The sequence below is a fragment of the Prionailurus viverrinus genome, chromosome D3 (assembly GCF_022837055.1).
Source record: "Prionailurus viverrinus isolate Anna chromosome D3, UM_Priviv_1.0, whole genome shotgun sequence".
In the NCBI taxonomy this organism is placed as follows: Eukaryota; Metazoa; Chordata; class Mammalia; order Carnivora; family Felidae; genus Prionailurus; species Prionailurus viverrinus.
Window position 1 is genome coordinate 2,742,991 of NC_062572.1, and position 22,250 is coordinate 2,765,240.

A 22,250-nucleotide genomic window follows, 5' to 3' on the forward strand; every position below is an offset into this window, starting at 1 on the left:
GAGACACTGTGTCATTGATGTAGGTCCTTCAGAGATCTCATTGCCTGGAGAAGCTTGTCTTCCTTGGCCCCACATCACTAATGTTTCATGGAGCCCGTAATGGGATCGAGGATTCCACTTATAAAGAGATGACAGACGGAAGACAGCAGCTAAAATCCCGCTGTAAACGTATCATCTGCTCTTTGTAATATTAACGGCGTAATTCATTTGTCGGCCCAACCACTCACACATTCATCAAATATTTATTGGGTACCCGAAATTTTCTGGGCCCCCTCCCGCCCTGCGTGGCGGCATGCGGGACGTGGATGGGGCTCGTGGCCCAGAATCCTGCAGTCCGGGGAAGCATTCCAGAGAAGTGACTTTGAGCGTGGCGGGAGCGCAGCAGAGGGTGGGGACGGGGCGCCAGTGAGGGGACAAAGCGTTCAGTCCAAAACATTAGTGGCAGATCCACTCCGTGTTCTCTGTTTTCACTAAAACTCACGTGGGAAAATACAGAAGGATAGGAAACATGACTCCCGAGTGATGTCCAGAAAGTTTAAAAAATTCAATCCTGTTAAGGAATGAAAGACTCTGGTTCTACCTCTGATATTCTGATTTGGGGGAACAGAAAGTCCTCCTTATTAGGTTGAACCGTATGACGTCGCTGTTCCGGTCAGTCACAGCTGCTCACTTTTCGGCCGCTTCCCCTGGGTCAGCACCACACAAACCCTGTTGCTTGATTGGGACTCCGCCTGGCCTGGGGTTGACAAAGCCGTGGGACTGAGAGAGTTCTTCACTCGCGACTGTCGCTACGCTCGGGACGAACGTCCGTCGCGAACCGGCTTCGCGTCCAGAAGTGGAGTGATTGTAGCTTAGCTCCCGGCAGTGCTGTGGTTGGACGGTTCTTCGGTGCCCTGATCGGGGCCCTCACTCTGCAGACCGGCCCCCCAGGGGCCAAGAGGTTCAGCGCCTGTCACCTCCCAAACACGTACAGCAGAGTCAGGCACAGGACCCCTTCCTCTGAGTCCTTTGCTTCGTCTTCTGCTCGCAGACAGTTGCTGCGAGGGGTCCAGACTCGGGGAGGCGTCGTGTGCCGGAACGGGTGTTCACGCGGGCCTTTGAAGCAGGTTGGCACAATGCGTGTCAGGGCTCGAGTAGCTTTTATCGCGGAATAACCAGAGATAATTACATGGCTCCTAATGAGAAGGGCTTTGTGTGACTTGTGGAACTTTGCCTGGAAAGTCAGTGTTCCCAAGGCCAATAATTTCCATTTCTGAAAGCCGTTAAATTGGTTCTTGCGTTGGGCGGTTTCTGTGTCTGTGTTTTTCTTACGGAAAATAAGGCGCACTGTAAAAACAGCTTGGGTTTTAGCCCCCGCTCCCTGACGGAGGGCTGTGTTCAGCGAGGGAAGAAAAGAATACCTTTCGTGCACTAGTATCAAGATGGCTTTCGGGGGGGGGGGGTGCGGCTGTGATGCGAGGGGCCCGTTGCCTCGGGACACGCGGGTCTGCCGTGCCGTGGTCAGGTCCTCTCCTGTGACCACTCCCAGCAGATCCTTCTGGGCTTTTCATTTCTCAGCATAACCCCGAGGGGTGCGCGTGACGTCCGCGTGATTGTCGCGGCCCGTTTTGGTTTCCCTTTGCCCCGAGTCCCTTGTCGTTTCCCAGTGGCCGGCGTGTCCTTACGTGTGTCATGGGTGGGAGGTGGACGCAGCCTCAGTCCCCGCGCTGAGGAAGTGAGTTCTCCACCTAGCGTCCGTCTGTCCGACGGAGCTAACGAGAACAGCCTCCTCTTTCTGGTGCTTGCACGCTCTTAAGACTTTCCCGATGCCAGATGCCCTCTCCTTTGAGCAAAAAGAGTAAGTTTTAGGCACAACCCCGTTTTAAAAACAGCGTACTCAATGGGGCGCCTGGGCGGCTCAGCCAGTTAAGTGTCCGGCTCTTGGTTTCAGCTCAGGTCATGATCTCACAGGTTCGTGAGTTCGAGCTCCTCATCGGGCTTCAAGCTGACAGTGCGGAGCCCGCTTGGGATTCCGTGTCTCCCTCTCTCTCTGTTCCTCCCCTGCTCGCTCGCTCTCTCTCTCTCTCTCTCTCAAAACAAGTAAGTAAATAAACTTTAAAAATACTAAAAAAATAAGAGCGACATACTTCGTACCAAGTGAGTGGATGATTTAGAAGGTTTGGGTAAAGAGTTGGGTGGTGGGGACAAAGGGGGTGATCTGTACCAAAGGGACGCGGAGATGCCGCCCCGGGTTTCTAACGCCTCTGCCCCGATTCCCTCCCGCAGTGACCGAGTGCCGCGGGGTCCTGGAGAGTATCCAGAGGTTCTCCCTGCTGCCCACCTACCTGCCCGTGACCTACCACATCAAGAACACCGACGTGTCCTTCTTCCTGAAGGAGGCCAACCAGGACATCATGAGAAACTCCAGCCTGCAGTCCCGTGTGGAATCCTTCCTGATTTACAAATCCAAGCGGCTGCCCGTCCTGAACGCCAGCTACGGGCCCTTCTCCATCGAGCAGGTGGTGCCCCAGGACTTAATGCTGCCCTCCAGCCCCTTCGGCTTCACCAGCAAGTTTTCCCTCAACTGGAAGCTGAGGGCGCACATCGTGCGGGACAAGGTGTACCTGAGCCGCCCCAAGGTGCAGGTGCTTTTCCATCTGCTGGGCCGGGACTGGGCGGCGCGGAGCCCGGGCGAGAGACTGCCCTGCCTGCGGGTGTTCGCCTTCCGGGAGACCCGGGAGGTGCGGGCCGGCTGCCGGCTGCAGGGGGCCCTGGGGCTGTGCGTGGCCGAGCTGGAGCTGCTGGCCGGCTGGTTCGGGCCCCCCACCGTGCTGGCCGGGAGGAAGAAGGCGCCGGGGCCGCCCGAGGGGAGCCCCGTGGAGCTCTACTATGCCGTGCAGCCCGGGGACGGGCGCGGGGACTGTGCCGGCGGTGGGGACGCCAGGAAGGGCAGCTCCATCCGGCCGGGGAGGGACGGGCCGGAGGAGGCCGTGCCCCGCCTGCAGAGGATCGGGAGCGTCTTCCTCTACCAGACGGGCAGCAGGCCCGCCCTGAGGGAGCTGCGTCTGGACAGCAACGTGGCCATCCGGTACTCGGCCCGCACGGCGAGGCAGGGCGAAGTGCTCACCTTCCCTGTGGCCGTGTCCCGAAACTGCAGCGCCGATCGCTTCACGCTGAGGTGAGTTCCCCGGCGGCACCTGTCCGTGCGCACCTGTCCATGTGCCTCTGAGGCCACACGGTGCCTCCAGAGACCCACTCGTTGACCCCGAGCGCTGAGGTACTGCCTCCCAAGTTTTATGAACCCCCTTTTCCGGGAAAGTAGAACGGGCTGTCCTTTCCCGGGAGGCAATTTGGTGGTGAAGACATTTTCATTACAGGATGGTCCGGGCCCTCCCAGAGCAGCCCGCGGGACGCTCATGTGCGCCTTTGCCTGAGGGTGGGGTCTCCTCGGAAGCTGTAGGAATGCTAGCGAGGTCCCTTGGGGCCCTTGGAGCATCGGGGAGCCCGGTGCTCGCAGTTGAAACGAGTCGGCAAATGGGATCGCGACGGTTGTCGGAAGGAGAGACGATAGGGTTTTGCCAACTCAAGTCTGTTCCGAGCCCGTGAGCTCTCAGTATGATACGGTACCAGCCTCACTTTGTTTCTCTCTGGAAATACAATGCAGTGTTCGAAATATAAAAGAGCATTAACGTGTGAAGAATATATGGTAGAATTTGTTGAGAGTGTTACTTACTTAAGAGCGTACCAAAGACAAGAAGACATTTAAACGGAGGACTGGGTACTTTGGGGGGAAAGAACGGGTTAGTTTTCTCTTTGGGATGTAATATGTCACAGAAGCTACTGGCCTTGGCCTGATTGGATTTTCATTAGATCGGTTTTTGTTTGTTTTAAACACAAGACAGACTTCACTATACAGCTCTCTGGGCATGACTGATCGGGTCACTCAAAGTGCCCTGACGTTGTTAGCGAACGCAGTGACGCGGTCTCACCTGCTACGTAATGACATTTGTCATGATCCCTGAAAAGGGGCTGTTGGCGTCCGTGAGACCCAGCGTCTGTGTGGCTTTTAGAGTTCACACAGGGATGCTCCTCTTCTGTCGTCCTTCTCCACGTGGGCTTGATACCGGCTTTTTCTTTGTTTTCTTTTTCCCCTTTCTCTTTGGCTTTGTGAAGGGGTGGGTGAGTTTCAGAACGGATTCATTCTTTTGCTTATACGGTGCACATTTAAGCTTTGTTGATTTATGACCTCTTAATCTTGACCAAAGGAAGAGAAACTAATGCACAACATTAATCTCACGGTTGAACGCAGCTCATTCCGGCAGGTCAAACCTTCGGCGTGGGCTGGCGGCACAGCTGGGGATTGACCACAGGGATTTAGGTCACGTCAACACATCGGCGGGGCTGAGGCCTCATTAGCTCTCCCTCCGTCCTCTGGAATCAGACCTGGATGCAGCTGGTCACAGGTCTGCTGGCTCTGTTCTCTGCCTCTCCACATACGGTCTTCTATAATGTTCTTTGTGGAGGTGGCTGTTGATGTCGAGAGCTGTTCTGATGAGAGAAGGCAAAGGTTGGAATAAGGGGAGCTTTGTTCTTGGGTGGTTTTGGACCCTCTGCCGTCCGGTAGGTTTGCCAAGTGCTGATTGATGATTTCCCGAACCAAGGGTGAAAACCCCAAATCTCTTGAAGCCTTGACTCTCCAGGAGATGATGTCCACATCCAGCTTTTTGGGGGACGCAGTTGCATATGGAGTATTACACTTCACAGAAAGCTTTGTAGCTGGTGACCACCTACCACACACTGTGCGTGGTCATCAGAGTCCCGAGGGCCGCTCGGTCATTGGCGAGCGGTAACAAAGCCAGCGGAAATTGGCATTGCTGGGCCACATAATCCGAGGAGTCCACGTCTTTGCAAAATCCGAAACAGACACATTTGAAACACCCCGGCGTGGCCACTTAGAAGGTAAAGATTTGAGCACTTGGGGTGTGGAGCAGAGGTGTGTTTGTTCAGAGTCCCTGGTTAGAAATTGGTAAAAGAGTTTAGTTTTTCGGTTACGATCATTGTGAACTAAATGTTCATATATGTGTGTTGAACCTGGTGAGGGGCACACCTTGTGCCCCTTGGAAAGCACTGATGATGTGTTTGCCGCATCCTTCACACGCTGTCGTTACTGGTGAGTCATTGGGGTTGGTGGTAACGGCTGGAGGTGATCCTGAATCTGGTCGTGCTGTTAGCGTTCAGTCTGATTTCTCATCATTAGAAAGCAGTAAGACCGTGTGTCTTTTTTAATGAAGTCAGTTTGACACTAATTTAGTGTAGCCTCCAAATATTCAGAGTGAGGGCGGGCGGGTCTGCTCCATCTGGCTGGCCACCTGCTATAAATGACCCTGCAGGATCCAGCCGCGTGTCCTCGGGGGCTTTTGTCTGCGTTTGTGACTTCCATTTCTAGACGCTCCGTGAGGACATGCTCACGCGGTCAGGGGTGGGCTTATGGTATACAGGTCAGGTGTCAGCAGGACATCCATGGCCACTGAAGGATGGCCAGAGTGGGAAGAGGACCAAATTCAGTGCCACCAGCAGGAGGGGGCCCTACAGTCCATGCAGCTGCTGCCCCTTGAGCTCTTTGCCGAGAGTGGTTCACTGCCTCCTGCCACCTCCCCTGCTTGTTCTGAGCCTGTGACCTGAGTGTGGCACCAGGGCTAACACACAGGGCAGGAATCCAGTTGTGTCCTGCAAGTCATCAGGAAGGGCGGTTTAAAACCTTAGTTGTGTGTGTGTGCACGTGTGTGTGTGCAGGTGGGTGTGCATGTGTCTACATGTGTGTGCAGGTGGATGTGTGCATGTGTGTGCAGGTGGGTGTGTGCAGATGTGTTCATATGTGTAGGTGTGTGCAGATGTGTGTGAGCAGGTGCATGCATACATATATGTGTGTGTGCAGGAGTGTGCATGTCTGCATGTGTGTGTAGGCAGGTGTGTGAATATGTGTGCATATGTGTACGTGTGTGAAGGTGTATATGCAGGCAGGTGTGTGTATATGTGTGTGCAGGTGCGTGTGCATGTGGGCAGGTGTGTGCGGATATGTGTGCACACATGTACTTGTGTGTAGGTATGTTTGCCCAGGGGTGTATGCATATGTCTGCATGCGTGTGTGCATATGCGTGCATACGTATACGTGTGTGTCTTAATGCCCGGGTGTGTGTGTTAACTGTCGAGAAGACGAAAACTGGGTGGGGCTCTCGTCATCTTAGGAACTGTCTTCTCCCTCGTAGCTCCTGCTCTCCCGGGCAGAGCTCCACAAAAGAGGAAAAACAAATAAATGCTTTCATTCCTTAGACATCTAAGGATCCCTTCTAATTTCAGGAAATGTTTTCCTTCAAGGAGACAACTGAAGCGTCCCATGGCAGTTGGGTTCTTTCTTTGTGTTCTTGCCTCCTGTTTTGTCCCGTCTCTTCCCCCACAGAGGGCCAATTTCAGAAGCATCCGAGGTCTCTAATCACCTGATTATGTGTCTGGAGGAAGAAGAGAATGTGGGCTGTCTGTCACATGCCCCCTACCTATTCTTCCGTTCCTTTCCCCCCAGGACGTCAGTTGGAAAGGGGTCCGGGTCATCAGATCTGAACGTGGGGCTAGAGGCAAGTATTTGCATAATGTGAGCTTGGTTCCCGACCACTCCGGGAAGTGCAGGTGGAAAGGTCCAGAACAGTGGCACAAAACTCAGATGAATGGGGGCTTTTGTCAAAGTCAGAGATACTCTTAAATTGGTTGAACCAATGAGTGAATGAACACATCATTGATTACGAACGAACGCAGGCAGTTTACTGAGGTCTCTGCCGTGTCCCTCGCTAAACGCTCAAGAGCGTGTGACATACGTCGTGTCTGGCACGGTGGTCAGACGCGAGGTCGTCTCTGAATCAGACATTATTACCAAGGAGGTGTTCTTGCAAAGATGAGGGTTGTGAAGGCGGCCGTGAGAGAACAACATAAGAATATTTGATGAGGGGAGAAAGGGGGCCTGGGACGGGTAAGGCTCGAAAGGGCTTGGTGGTGGCTTGAAAAGCCCTCTGTGCAAGCTCCTGAGGTTGTTGGAGAATAATGTGGTGGCTCGAGACTGGCCCTGAGCTCAGTTCACTTGAAGGGTGCAGCCTTTGAACCTGCCCTGACCTAGAATAGGGCCCTCGTCTTACTCTGTTCCAGGTAAAATATGCCCTTGCTGTAGCCAGTGATAGTCTTAGCTGCAGACCATAAATCTCCGTCTGGCTCGTTTAAGAAAAATACATAAATAAAGGGCTTGCCGGATGTATATCGTGGGTCTCAAGAATTAATAAGAGAAGGGGCACCGGGCGTCGCATCTGAGAAGAGGTGGATGGAACAGCCTACCCCCAGCACGTCTTCCCACCCGCCAGTGTGAACCCCTTCATCTGTCCTTGTCAGCTCACAACAGGTGCACAGACTCTCGGGAGGCTCCCGCTGGCTCTCATGTCTACTTGCTGCCTGTGCCCGGAGTGACACAGGGGCCCGGTGTGGCTCCCATAATGAGACATGGGTTCCGGCCATTCCCTGCCTGTCACTAAGAGCGCCTCCCGCGGGAGGAGGTGTTTCCCTCATGGGGAACCTGGGGTGCCCTCGGAAAGGGGGTGCGTGCTGGGCCTCCCCAAACCCCGGCGAGGTCCCTGACACCCGTGGCTGGGACGCTAGTGGGCATTAACGGCCTCATGTGGGGTGGACAGCGGGTGAGAGGGGGACAGAGAAAGGAGGGCGTTCCGTCTGTTTTAAAGAAGCTTTTGGCTTTAGAATAGATGTCGACATACAGGAAGGTTGTGAAGTCCCTGTAGGACAGTCTCCCGGCTGGTTTCCCGTGTTGTTAACATCGTACGTTAGTATGCTACATTTGTCACAATTAATGAGCCACACTTCATTCGTATTCCCTTAATCGTTGCCCTCTTTCTGTTCCAGGAGCCTGTCCATGATGTCATGTACGTGTGGTCATTGGGTCTCCTGAGATTCCCTGACTGTGACCGTTTCTTACACATTGTTTTTTATTTTTTTTTTAACGTTTATTTATTATTAAGAGACAGACAGAGACAGAGCACAAGCAGGGGAGGGGCAGAGAGAGAGGGAGACGCAGAATCCGAAGCAGGCTCCAGGCTCCAAGCTGTCAGCACAGAGCCTGACGCGGGGCTCGAACTCACAGACCGTGAGATCGTGACCTGATCCGAAGTCGGATGCTCAACCGACTAAGCCACCCAGGTGCCTCAGTCACACATAGTTTTTGATGACCCTGGCAGTTTTGAGAGTTTACTGTAGGGAGATGTGAAGAATGTGCCTCCAGGGGCGGGGGCCGTGGGAGGGATGGTTTTCTGCTGGTTTTCTCAAGACGAGACCTTGTGAGGGGCATGGGGTTGAAACCACGGAGGTGGAGAACCACGGTCACAGCACTGCATCAGGGATGCCTCCTACCCGGCTGACCCACCCTGGCCGACGGTACCCTTGCCAGCAGCTGGGGGCGTGTCTCCCTCACCCCGCCACCGGGAGGCTGCCCCCTTCCTCGCCCCCGTCCCCCTGCTCCCGGCGCTGCCTGCTTTGGAGGGACGCTCACAATTAGAGTGAGGTACGCAATTACTGCACCTCCTTGAAGCCGTCATACCTGCCTGAGTCACTCGGAGTTCTGCAGGGGTGATGGGTTTGTTTCCGTAAGGGCGTCTGGGTATTGATTCTACGGTTTGGGTGATAAGCCAGTAGAGCGGGCTAGGTTTCTCAGCCTCGCGCTGCTGACATTCGGATCGGGTAGTATTTTGTTGGGGGTGGGGGTTCAGCCTGTGTCCTGCGGCCTCTCCGGCCTGCACCCGCGAGATGACGAAGGACAGAAACCCCAGTAGTGACACCCCCACAGTGTGCCCGGATACTGCCACGCGTCCCCTGTGGGAGAAGGCACCCCAGCAAGTTAAAGACCATTGAGCGAGATTCTGGTCCTTGGGGACAAAAGGAAACATCTACAGAGGGAGCTCGCCTCTTACCCCCAGGGAGTTTCAGAGTTTAGAGTGAAGGCGACATTTCGTGTGCTCATGTTGTCCTTGGGGATCTTTTAAGCCGCACGCAGCGTACCTTCTTTCTTCCACTAGAACGTCTGCTCCGTGAGGCAGAAACCGTTCGCTGCTTGCAGTGGAAGCACGTGAGGTCAAGGTCAGCGAAAGTCAGCCACAGGCATGGACTTCCTCTTCCCGTTGACCGGGGAAAGAGCCACAAGCGGGAAAGCCGCGGAGCCCAGGAAAGCATTCCACACGCTCCTGTCTTGCTCCGGGCACCAGGGCACCCGGCTACCTGGCTGGGGGCTGGGGGGGGGGGGCGGGCACAGGAAAGAGGGTCTCCACACTCCCCTCCAGTGTCCGCCTCTTGACATCGCGTCCAGGGATGTGGGAGAGGAGACAGAATGAGCGGACCTGAGTAGACGTGGCGGTTCCCGTCTTCCTCGTGGTTCTGGAAGGTTCTCTTGGGGACGGGTGGACCGACGTGTGGATGTGGTTTTGGCAGAATGTGCGGGTACGGCCTTGGAAACTGCTGTCCGTCCTTCCACCAGAGGGCCGGTCCGGCTGGAATTCCTACAAAAGGGATTTCTTAGGATGGTCAGCCTTTTGGGTTTAAATGCTGTAATCCTTGCTGTTATTTTCGGGACGGACACACAGACCTTGTCTTGAGCAGGGTGCTCTGTGGTCTTGTCTGACTCTGCAGACTCCCGGCCACTCATGTTTGGCCTCTGTCACTTTGGGCTGACCTCCATGTCCCTAGGAGTGCCTCGGCATCATCTCACCTGCGTCGTGGGGCCACCCATGGTCCCCTTGTCAACCAGACTGAGAGCTGCGGGAGGGAAAGGGTCCTGGTGCCGGCACCCTCTGGAACACCCTGATGGCCCAGGGCTGGGCGGGGGGTGGATTTCAGTCCGCAGATCTGGGTGAGCAGGCTCAGGCTGGCTCATTCTGCATGCCCCCCCCCAACCTCTGGGCACAGGGCTGCGTTTGTGGAGGGGCACCCCATGCCTGGGCGAGGAGAAGTCAGACATGGGTTTTGGTCCTAAATGTCATCTGCGCATGAAGGTCTCCATGGAGACGTCCCTGTCTCAGGTGGTCTTTGGTCAGCAGCTTTGGAGGGAGCGTCTTCAGTCCTCCTCCTGCACATTCAGATTCCGTCTGTGTGGGTATCGCTTCCAGGCTCCTCTGAGGAAGCCAGCGGGGACGTGCGGGGCCGGGGAGCCATGTGAGACCCCGGAACACGGCAACAGTAGGAACCGTGCTGATAAGAGTAGCCGGGGCGCCTGGATGGCTCAGTCAGTTGAGCGTCCAACTTCGGCTCAGGTCATGCTCTCACGGTTCGTGAGTTCGAGCCCCGCATCGGGCTCTGTGCTGACAGCTCGGAGCCTGGAGCCTGCTTCGGATTCTGTGTCTCCCTCTCTCTCTGCCCTTCCTCCACTCACACTCTGTTTCTCTCTCTCTCAAAAATGAAGCAAACATTAAAAACACTTAAAGAAATGTTTAAAAATAATACTAGCCAACACTTGTTATCTGTGTCAGATCCTGCTTAGAGTGATTCACATGGTTTTTACACATCTAATCCTCGAAAGAGCCTTATGAATTGGCCACAGTTATTACCCGCCTTTCCAGAGGGGGAAACGGAAGCACAGAGGGTCTCACAACTTGCCAGAGTCCCTGGAGCTTAACACATCGACTTAACGTCCTGCGAACACACCCCAGAGCACCTGCTAGAAAATTCGTCTTCGCAAGTGCAGGGTGTGGGGGCAGGCTCAGCCTCTACGTCACTTAAGAGAACGAGTTCCCGGAAGTGTTCTCACTGTTTCCCAACCGTTTGTCCAGTGGGAAGCCTGGCGCTGGGGACTCAACAGCGAGCAGATCACCCGGACGGGGCCCTTCCCCGAGGGATCGAGCTGCGGGGAGCAGGTGCCCACGCAGGCCAGTGCTTTCCAGAGGAGACCGGCGAAGGTGTGTCCAGCATCAGCCACTCCGGTGGGACCCCCGGTCACGGCGAGTTCAGCGGCTCTGAGGGACGGTAGCGGCTTGCGGTGGCCCTGTCCCAGCGTGTCACACGTGGTAGCTATGATGCGGAACAGAACTTTCAAATCCAAGGGCCGAGTTCACCTGCTGGAGACCACATGGGGTCTGGGAGGAGGGCACAGGGTGTGTTGTCCGGGGCCCCAGGCACCTGGCATTGTCCCTGACTTTGTGCCCTGGGAAGGCCATCGAAGCTCCCAGAGCCTCAGTTTCTGGTGTCGTGGGGTGTAAGTCAAAGACCACAGGGAACCTTGAGCGCATCGTGTGGCATCGGATTGGGCATTTAGTAAGTAGCCCACCCACCGGGAAGTATGTCAGGGACCGGCTGAAGTGCAGACGTGACCCGGAGTCCCAAACAACATTGTCAGTTTACTCTGCAAAGGGCGGAGTTAACACGAGGTTCACGTTACGTCTGCCTTAACCGGAAAGGATAATAAAAGCCACGCGTGCTTAAAGCTGCATGCAAGGCATTTCCCCGGATGACTGAGGGAAGCCACTAACTCAGCATATTCTGGAATGAGAAGGTAGAGTGAAGCCAGACGTCAGCCTCCCTCCTCCCAAGTCTGAAGGTATAAAAAGTCAGTGGGTTAAAAAGTACATCAGCAGAAGTAATACCAGCATCAACAGACACAGAAAGGACTGGTGGTGGGGTGAGCCAAAGAGTGAGACAGAAGTTTCCAGAAATCGGCCCCGTGCATCCACCCACAGTGCGTGTGTCCCCCTCCCACGAGCCTCGGTGAGGGGAGACCACAGGGTCATGGGCTCAGCATGGCTGTGCATCTCCGACGTTCTTCCTGTGGGGAGGCAGTCTCCGGTCCCCCTGACCTTGCCCCGACCTCCGCGCACCGCTTTCCCAGTAGAACAGGGCAGTCGCGAGGATCTGGGGGTCCGAGGCTAGCCCGCAGCAAGCTTTGACCTTCCCCCAGGGTCTCCAGGAGCACTTGTTCTTGAAGCCTGAGCTGCCACATAAGAAGGCCAGCTCGTCTGCACCGACAGGGAGGGACCAGGAGGGCCCGGGCTTCTCGCCATCCCGTCGAGTCCCCAGACGCACGAGGGAAAGAAACTCTCTGGGATGCTGTAGACCAGGCAGCGATCTCAGCCGGTGACCTCAGCAAGTTCCAGGGGGAACGCTTCGACCTCCCAGCAGAGCCCTGTTCCCACTTCTGGTACGTGAGGTTGGCGTGTGTAAGAAGACCGTGTTGTACTTTGTCGAGCAGCGGTCGTGACACACGCACCAAGGACGGAGGACGGAGCAGAGTAGGTGCCTGAGGTCACTTGCTTTTCAGCTCCTTCCCACCTTCTCTTGCTCCGCTGGGTCCGCCTTAGAACCTGCGTTCCCCACACGCCCTACACGGACCGCGTCGGGCTTCTGAGTGCGCGTGGCCGAGGGGACCCGTTGGCAGGAATCTTGCGTGTGGGAGGACGAAGTCTGCGTAATCATCGTCTGGCTCGCTTCGTGGTCCCGGCTCAGGCGTGAACGCCCCTCCATGGGGCAGCCGTGCCCTGGCTCCAATTCCTACAGGGAGACCTTGCCATTGGCCCCTTGCGGCCCCAGCTCTGTGCTGTGTCCTCCCGACCCAGGATAGCTAGCAGCGTCCCGCAGGTGTGGACATCCAGGTCGCGCCACCGTTGTCTGGCCGGTCTTCCGGCAAGTTCTGCACCTCTTACCACTGCTGTGTATGAAAGTGCTCTGGTCGGTTGTCTGCTATGGGATCTTATCCCTGACGTGGGGGTAGCACTTTGAGGAGACATCTTTTTTCAACGTTTTTATTTATTTTTGGGACAGAGAGAGACAGAGCATGAACGGGGGAGGGGCAGAGAGAGAGGGAGACACAGAATCAGAAACAGTCTCCAGGCTCTGAGCCATCAGCCCAGAGCCCGACGCGGGGCTCGAACTCACGGACCGCGAGATCGTGACCTGGCTGAAGTCGGACGCTTAACCGACTGCGCCACCCAGGCGCCCTGAGGAGACATCTTTTTAAAAAATTTTTTCAATGTTTATTTATTTTTGAGAGACTGAGAGAGACAGAACGTGAGTGGGGGAGGAGCAGAGAGAGAAGGAGACAGAATCCGAAGCAGGCTTCGGGCTCTGAGCCGTCAGCACAGAGCCCGACATGGGGCTTGAACCCACAAACCATGAGATCATGACCTGCGCTAAAGTCGGACACCTAACCACCTGAGCCACCCAGGCGCCCCATTGAGAAGATACCTTTTATGGAAACGGAATATCTCATCTGATGGACTCCACCTTGTTCCAGAAGCAGAAGACAGTCATCGGGGGTTCTCATCTGTGTCGGTCTCAGCTGGGAGCACAGGCCTGAAGGTCTCAGGCAGGGAAGAAATGAATTCAGCGACACAGAAAATGTAATAAATAAGATACAAACTTTGAAAGACCTACAGGCAGCAGAGAGAGAACACGGCAGGGCAAGATAATATATTTGTCTCCAGTCTGTGAACTTCCTTGTGTGTAGGTGAAAAATCAGTGCTTGTATTTTTTTCCCTTTCTTAAGTTGGGCAAGGGTCCAAGAGGCAGAGGTGAACTGGAGTACGCACCTGAAGCCCAGGGTTATCCAAGCGCACGGAAGATGTGCACACGGGGTTGAGTGAACTCAGGCACGGAGTATTTGGAAACAGCTGCATACAGGGAGGACAGGGCTCCCTCCGTCAAGCCCTGACTGCGCTCTCTTCCTCTCTCCCTGACCCCAGGCTGTTGAAAGCTCGGGTGTTGATAACACATTTTGAAAGATAAAGCATGCCAAGTGAAATTCATCCACAGCACGTCAGCGCTGATGGAAGGCCTGGGTCTGGGTCAGAGTTGTCCAGGTTGGACACGGACCCGCTTAAAACAAAGATGGCAGGACATTCTGTAAATACGTTGCAGGCAGGCAGGAAGGAGGAGGGAAGGAAGGGAAGAAGGACAAACATAAGAGGACGAATTTATTTTGGAAGAAAACGTAAACCAAGAGAAAAAACAGACTTCTCTGTGAGTGCTTAAATGGCTCGGGAGTTTTTTAAAAAAAGAATATGAACTTAATATATCAAGAATTCAGATATGCAAAGAAAACAAAGATAGAGGCAGTAAGGTAGACGAGAGAGCTAATATGTGAATTGAGGCCCCAAACAGCATAAAACAGAAATTACAACTAAGGAATACTGCAGAAAAAAAAAAGTTAAAAAAATCAATAACAAAGTATCACCTAATTATGAAATTTCAATCATAATGAAATAGTTAGCTAATCATTCAGGCAGAATATTCGTAAGAACTTAAAGACGTGGGTGTGCTGTGTTCAGAGATAGAAAGACGGAATGTCGTGAAAGTGTCCGTTCTCCCCAAATGACTACGTAGAGGCAATGCAATTCTAATAAAAATACCAGCTGGGATATCCTTCAAGGAGCTTGACAGGTTGAATTTTAATCTGTATGAAGACCAGAAGGCCAAGGATGGGTAAAACACTAGAGAGAAGACAAATGCAGATAGGTCGCTGAAAGTCCATAACCATGCAAATATGAGACTTCGTGTGACAGAACTACCATTATAGATCTGTGAGAAGGGATATATTTTTCAAAAATGGCACTGGGGCATTATCCAAATGAGAAAGAAAGGAACCCGATCTCTATTTCATGCCATTTATACACATCAATTGCGGATCAATTAAGTATCCAGAGGGGAAAATAAAGGAAATCAATGTAGAAGAAAACAGTAAAGAAGTCTTCATACGCTCTGCGGGGAAAAGATTTCTTCAACAAGATACCGGAACAGTGACCACCAAGGGGACAGCGATACTTTTGCCTACGTGTGAAACATGAGCACTTTTTTAAAATCAAAAAGCAAACCATAAACTTGGGGAAGGTGTTTGTAACACATCAGACCGACAAAGAATTAGGATGCATAATATATAAAGAATGCCTAGAATTCAACAATTAAAAGCAAATAAACAAATAGAAAAATGGGTTAGGGACTCTCTCGGAAGAGAAAACACAAAGCAGCAATAAATTTAAGAAAAAATGCAACATCTCACCAGAAATTAGGGAAAAACAAATTAAAACCAAAATGCGTTTCAATTTTATAACCACCCGGTTGCCAAGAGTCAGGCAGCCTCCTTCCTCCTCTCCAGAGTTGTTGGAAAAGCCTCATCTCTTGCTGTCGGAGGAAAACACCAGAGGGTCGCTGGAGGGGTTGTGGGTGGGAGGATGGGCTGAATGGGCAAGGGACTTTAAGGAGGACACTTGCTGGGACGAGTCACTGGATTCTATGCCTGAAATCAGGTTTGCACTCTATGGTGACTAACTCGGATGTCAATTGAAGAACAAGAAAGTGGTTTGGAGTTACCCCATAATAGGAGAGAGAAGCATAGTCCGTGACACCAAATTTCCACTTCTGAGGTATAGAACCTAGAGAAATTCTCGCACTCGTCTGCGAGAAGGCCCCTAGCAATTTCCACAGCCACGCTGCCATTAATGGCAGACCCCAAGTGACCATTGCCAGGATAATGGATAAACAGATTGGGACACATTCCTGCAGTGGGATCCCACGCATTCATGAAGACTGTTCCATTACAGCGAGAGACATCAGTGTGAGCAACCCCTGATCTCTACTAGGGAACGGAATTGAAAGTTGCAGAAAAGTATGTTTCTGGGAAGATGCGATGTAGGCATCGAGTTAACGACAAACGGCTCACGGATGATGGATATATGCATTCATTTAGGCGCAAATGTAAAAGAACAGGGGAATGAATACCAGATTCAGAATAGTAGGTGTCAGTGGGGAAGATGAGGATTTTATGGGGAGGAACATCCGGGAGGTTCCAAAGACATTCTTCATTGTGCTGCTTATTGTACACGGCTTGCTTACTGTCTTCTAAAATGTCCATGCATGATACACTTTTTAAACTGTGTGTGTGTGTGTGTGTGTGTGTGTGTGTGTGTGTATTTCCACCAGTGCTTTATATATACTTAAGTGTGTGCATGCATGCGTGTGTGATACATGCCAAATTTTAAAATATTTTGTCAGGAAAAAGCAAGTCCCTGTCACTTATGAAGGGAGGAAATTCAGGCTGGCATGAGACTTCTCCACAGAAACATTGAGCACCGTTCAGTGTCAGAAGATAAGAGAGCAATGACTGTAATTGCTAAGTGTTCATTAAAGGCATTGGTTATTTTACGGTCGCATAATGTTATTTCACGGAATACTATATAGCTATTATGATATGAAAGTTTTGCAAAACATTAGGTGCAAAAAAGTGAAGTGCAAAAGATGGGATAGGATGGATGGATAGATGATAGATAGGTGGGTGGATGGTTGGATGGATGGATAGACGAAGGATGGGTGGATGGATGAATGGATAGATGATGGATGGATGGATGGTAGGTGGGTAGATGGATGGATAGATTATAGATAGGTGGGTGGATGGATGGATGGATGATAGGTGGATGGATGGATGGGTGGGTGGTAGGTGGGTGGATGGATAGACAAATAGATATTGGTAAGTCTTCTTTAACTCTTGCATCTCAAGTAGAATCCCAGCCTTCTCCATACCATCTTGCTTTAATTTGTGTGTTTTTTAAGATTTTATTTTTAAGTGATCTGTACACCCAATGTGGGGCTTGAACTTACAACCCCCAGAGTTGCATATGCTCTACTGACTGAGCCAACCAGGAGCCCCTTTAATTTGTGGGGTTTTTTTTAATTTTTGAGAGAGAGCGAGAGCAGTGAGTGGGATAGGGGGCATAGGGAGAGGGAGAGAGAAAGAATCTTAAACAGGCTCGACACCCAGTGCGGAGCCGGATGCGGGGCTATGTTTCACAATTGTGAGATCATGACCTGAGCTGAAATCAAGTCTGATGCTCAGCTGACTGAGCCACCCAGGCACCCCTCATTTGTGTTTTTTTTTAACGTTTATTTATTTTTGAGACAGAGACAGAGCATGAACGGGGGAGGGTCAGAGAGAGGGAGACACAGAATCTGAAACAGGCTCCGGGCTCTGAGCTGTCAGCACAGAGCCCGACGCGGGGCTCGAACTCATGGACCGCGAGATCATGACATGAGCCGAAGTCGGCCGCTCAACCGACTGAGCCACCCAGGCGCCCCCTCGTTTGTGTTTTAATAGAAGTTACCATTGCCTGAAATCCAGCTGTTTCCGTAAGTGTGCTTTGCCCGTGTTAGTGTTCTCCCTCTGCAGACTCCATGTGAGCAGGCATTTGTCTTTGTGGTACATCCACAAAAACCACAGTGCATAGATCTCAATAGATCTCTGCTGACTCAATGCTTTGATCAATTTAAAGCCAAAGATCATGACAAATTCAAAGGCCCAGAGAGATTCTTTGCATGTTAATGGAGCCCAGATTTGCTGATGCTGAATTGGGACCACCTTTACCCATGGCCGTACATCTCAAGACTCTGTGGTTCGATTTTTCCCAACTCTGATCTTAAGGCTGGGGGTTTCCTAATCTTAGCATGACTGACATTTTGGACTGGATAATTCTTTGGAGCGTGTGTTTGTGTGTGTGGTGTTCTCTGACAGTGTTGTATTGGATGGATGGATGGATGGATGGATGGATGGATGGATGGACAGACGGATGAACGGACGGACAGATGGTATATTTTAGGGTACGGACAGCATCCCTGGCCACCACCTACTAGTAGATGGCAGTGTGCTTTCCTTTTCTGTTGTGACGTCCAGAAATGTCTCCGGACATCGCCAAATGTCCATTATCCTAAGGAAACCTTTCCTTCTTCTCAGGGAATGAAATATTAGTTGAAGTCCAGATTTGTCTTCTGGCTTACACAGTAATTTGCAATGAGGTTTGTATCCATTTTCTTTGACTTGCCATGATTTAGGTTTCTCCACCTTGCTCTCACTGTGTTTCCTAGGCATTATTGGTGGAAGATCTCATTTGGGTCTGAGAACGAGCAGTGTTTTCCACTTCCTACATTCTGTTGAGAGGAAACGGAAGAAGCAGAGGGAGGTGTTGAGGGTCCCAAAGCCCCATGCTAAAAGCAAGCAGAGTATAGCAGAGCACTCTTGGTTCTGGAATAATACACAGAAGCACCACATTCTACAGGGCAAAGTCCGCATTCTGGGTGTTGTTTAGGATGAAAACATAAAATAAATGTGGCTCAGGTGCCCCTCTGCATCAGCACTCTTGTATCCCTTGGGTAAATTCCTAGCAGTGCTATTGCTTGGGTCATAGGGTAGGTCTATTTTTAATTTTTTGAGGAACCTCCACACTGTTTTCCAGAGTGGCTGCACCAGTTTGTATTCCCACCAACAGTGCTAGAGGGTTCCTGTGTATGTTTTTACTCTTATGTGGATCCTGAGAAACTTAACAGAAGACCATGGGGGAGGGGAAGGGGGGAAAAAGTTAGAGGGAGGCAGCCAAATCATAAGAGACTTTAAAAACTGAGAACAATCTGAGGGTTGATGGGGGTGGAGGGAGGGGAAAGTGGATGATGGGCACTGAGGAGGGCACCTGTTGGGATGAGCACTGGGTGTTGTATGGAAACCAATTTGACAATAAATTTCATTACAAAAATAAAAAATATTAAAAAATTAAATAATTTAAATTAAATAAATTTAAAAAAATAAAATAAATGTGGCTCAATCTTGAAGTGCCTTTTAAGTTTTTTTTTTAAATGTTTTATTTATTTTTGAGACAGAGACAGAGCATGAATGGGGGAGGGTCAGAGAGAGAGGGAGACACAGAATCCGAAGCAGGCTCCAGGCTCTGAGCTGTCAGCACAGAGCCCGATGCGGGGCTCGAACCCACGGACCGTGAGATCATGACCTGAGCCAAAGTTGGACGCTCAACCGCCTGAGCCACCCAGGCGCCCCTTGAAGTGCCTTTTAAACCAAGAATTATATGGATGAGAGACTCTTTTGCGGTGTGGTTTGTTGTGAAAAGATGCCTGAATGCGGTTACTTTGATACAACTAGATGCACGTTATGGGAAGAAAATGACGTTTCTGACATTCTCTGTATGAGTAGAATCTACGTGCATGAAAAATCATCTTAAAATAATTTAAGGTGGATTTTTCCATTCTCTTTGCCAGAAGGGACATCTGTGCAGGAGTGCTCGGGTTCCCAGTGTGCTGCTCAGAAAATGTGCCCTTTCTAGAGCCTGTTTCAATTCCCTGCTGCCTCCAAAATTAGCACCTGGTGCCCTTTCCCATTGATTTGAGGAAGATTTACTTTAATTCTGCTTTTCGCACTCTGGACCCGTTACAGCAGAGAAAACTCAGGGGTGGCTGCAGTCTGTGAGTCTGTGCACAGGAGTCCTGTGAGTGCTGGGCTGGTGGGGCGCCCATACCCATGCCTAGAGTTAGCCTTTTCTCCCTACAGACCTGTCACCTTGGAGAAGGGGCAGAATTCATTTTCCATAGTAGATTGCCCTCATTGTCCCCTATCCATTTTGTAGATGGAGCTGGCCTATTTGTGTTGTATTGAACCTCTGAGTCAGAAAGTTAAGGGATTCTCAGATTGGCAAAGAGCAAAGGTTTGATATTGGTTGTTTTTTGTTTTTTTTCCCAGAGAAGTAGGACATTGCAGCTGGGTTCATTAGACACAGCCAGCAGTCAGATCCTAAAAATGCAGACTCGGAAGCTATCAGCATGGTATTTTGATTGTCTGCTCCCTGCGTCTTGTGAGGGTGTGAGTGTAATTCCAATACCAGTATGGCTCCATTTGGGTGACATTCTGGAAGAGGCAAAACCCAGGGATGGAGAACTGATCAGTGGTTGCTAGGGATGTGAGGGGAGATGTTTGGCCACGTCAGGAAAGCACAAGGCGGGTATTTGGGTGATGGAACTGTTCTTTATCTCTTTTTTTAAAATAAAATGTTAAAAAGTGTTCAGGGGTGCCTTGATGGCTCAGTCATTTAAGTGTCTGACCTCAGCTCAGGTCACAGTCTCATGGTTTGTGAGTTCAAGCCCTGCATCGGGCTCTGTGCTGATGGCTCAGAGCCTGGAGCCTGCTTCAGATTCTGTGTCTCCCTCTCTCTCTGCCCCTCCCCTGCTGGTGCTCTGTCTCTCTCTCTCTCTCTCTCTCTCAAATTTTTTAAGTGTTTGTTTATTTATTTTGAGAGGGGAAGGAGGGGCAGAAAGATAGAGAGAAAAAGAATCCTAAGTAGACCCTGCACTGTCAGCATAGAGCCTGACTTGAGGCTTGATCCCACGAACCGTGAGATCATGACCTGAGCCATGCTCAAGAGTTGGGTGGATGGTTAACTGACTGAGCCATCCAGGTACCCCAGGAACTGATCTTTATTTTGATTGTGGTGGTGGTTACCTGAATCTAGACAGGTCTGAAACCTCATCCAGCTCCCTCCCTAAATACTTAGGTACACTTACACGCATACGTATACGTGTCTGCATAGATTGCATGATTCCATGAGCCTATAAAATTGTCCAGACTCAACAGACATTTGACGTGGATGAAATATATGAAACAACATAGATTTTTGACCTCATATTTTATTGTCTAACACTGACCGTGTTACTAGGGTCAGTGGGAAAAGCACAGGTCTTCTTCACCTGGGTCGTGTCAGTCTGTATCTTCGTAAGCATAGATGTTCTGCTTACCTCGGGTCACCTAAGCTACAGTCTCGCTCTTTGTGTTGGTTGGAGTAGGTAACCCCGGAAGCTGTAATAGACCAGCGCCTACTCTCAGTTGCTTGGCACAATAAGTGTGTGCTCCCTGCTCACACCAAGTCCACTGTTCACACCGAGCAGCTTCCATGGGGGATGTGGGGACTGGGGCTCCCCTGAGGCCCTGCCATCCTATGGGACTTAAAGTCCTTCACTTCCGGCTAGTAGATAGGGAGCCAGCAGTGAGAGTGTGGAGGATGGTGGAGGAGGGCTTCCAGTCCTGGAAACGGACGTCGCTTTGCGCGGATGCCGTTGGCCAGACGCCATAGGTCACTTGCCCAGGTGTAGCAGATGGTGGAGACGCGAGGCCTGGCCGTGTGCTCAGAAGGAGCTGGTTTGGTGTGTACGTAGTGGTCATTCCACATCCCCCCTGGTTTTATTCTTGGGCCTCAACGGTAGAAAATGAGCCTGCCTGAGCCTTTACCCTGAAGCACGATCTACCTCTTTTGGTTGCCGTTTTTCATTATCATGTGTGGTGATGCGGTGGGAATTCTGTTACTAGAACACCCCAGGGTCTCTCGGGCGGTGGCACATCTTGAACCTTAGCGTGGCTCTGGTCTCGGCCCTCACCCCCCACGGTCTGATTCCCACGTCTTTCCTCTCCAGCTCGTGACCTAATGGAATAGCGACCATCCATTCCCCGCAGCTGACTGCTTCCTTGCTGTCCCCGTCTCGTGGCCTCAAGGTCGGATGAACTACAGTCTCTCCTACGTTTTCAGATTAGCGATTGTTCACTTAAATAGCCGGCCTGGGTGCCTTTGTCCTTCTGTTATTCAGGGACTGCCACGTAGACCGGTCCTTCCGCTCACCATTTTGGTCTTCGGGGTCTCCCGTCCCCGGGCCCTCACCCGCCGCACCTGTGGCCACTGCTCTGTCCCCTCCACGTTGTTCAGCTGCTCAAGCCCCCCTTCTTTTTTCCATATGGCTTCCCTTCCCACTTTGCCTGGCCCTCTTTTCTCATTTTCTTACTCTCCCTTTGGTAGTTACCCAGTGTTCAACACTCTTTCATTGACCTCAACAGCCGGTATTATGATTTCTGAAGGGCTGATAACCCTTCCGTGGGCCAGGGTCCCCACCCAATTTACTTCTTTCTATCTGAGTGCGTGCACCTTCAGTTACTGGGATGCATTTTCCCCCTGGAGACCCATTTTTAATTTAATGTTGGAAGCCTGTTGGAAGCGATTGTCATACCAGCGACTGGAGCTCACATGCTCCGTTGAGGGTCCACCGTGGATCTCTCCGGGCCCCTCTCTTCCCCCGAGAGTGGTACAAGCCCCCGAACGTGCCGCAGGCTGCATGTGTGGCTTCTTTCCTCTGGCCGCAAAGGTTTGCTCTTCGAACCTCTTGGCGAGGAGCAACGTGCAGCGGGAGTTTTATATATCACGTTAGTGTTTACTTTTGCTGTCTGTCTCCTCGCTTCCTGCCAGACGAAGCTTTCCGTGTCTCCTCACCCCTGAGAAAGGAGCATCAGAATCGGTTCCAAAGTTTTTAGGAAAAGCTTCCAAATTCAGATGCTGTTTTTGGCTTTTGCAAGTGGGGAAGAGATCTGGTGCAGACCCGTGGCAAATGTAAAA

At 51.7% G+C, this 22,250-nt stretch overlaps 1 protein-coding gene across 1 annotated transcript in view; it reads left to right on the forward strand.

Annotated features, from left to right (window-relative positions):
- Positions 1-22,250, forward strand: part of TMEM132D (transmembrane protein 132D) — a 563,851-nt gene that overhangs the window by 146,861 nt on the left and 394,740 nt on the right. Inside the window, exon 2 of the mRNA XM_047828139.1 lies at positions 2,266-3,157. Within this exon, the coding sequence (XP_047684095.1) occupies positions 2,266-3,157 (892 nt within the window). The remainder of the gene's footprint in view (positions 1-2,265; positions 3,158-22,250) is intronic.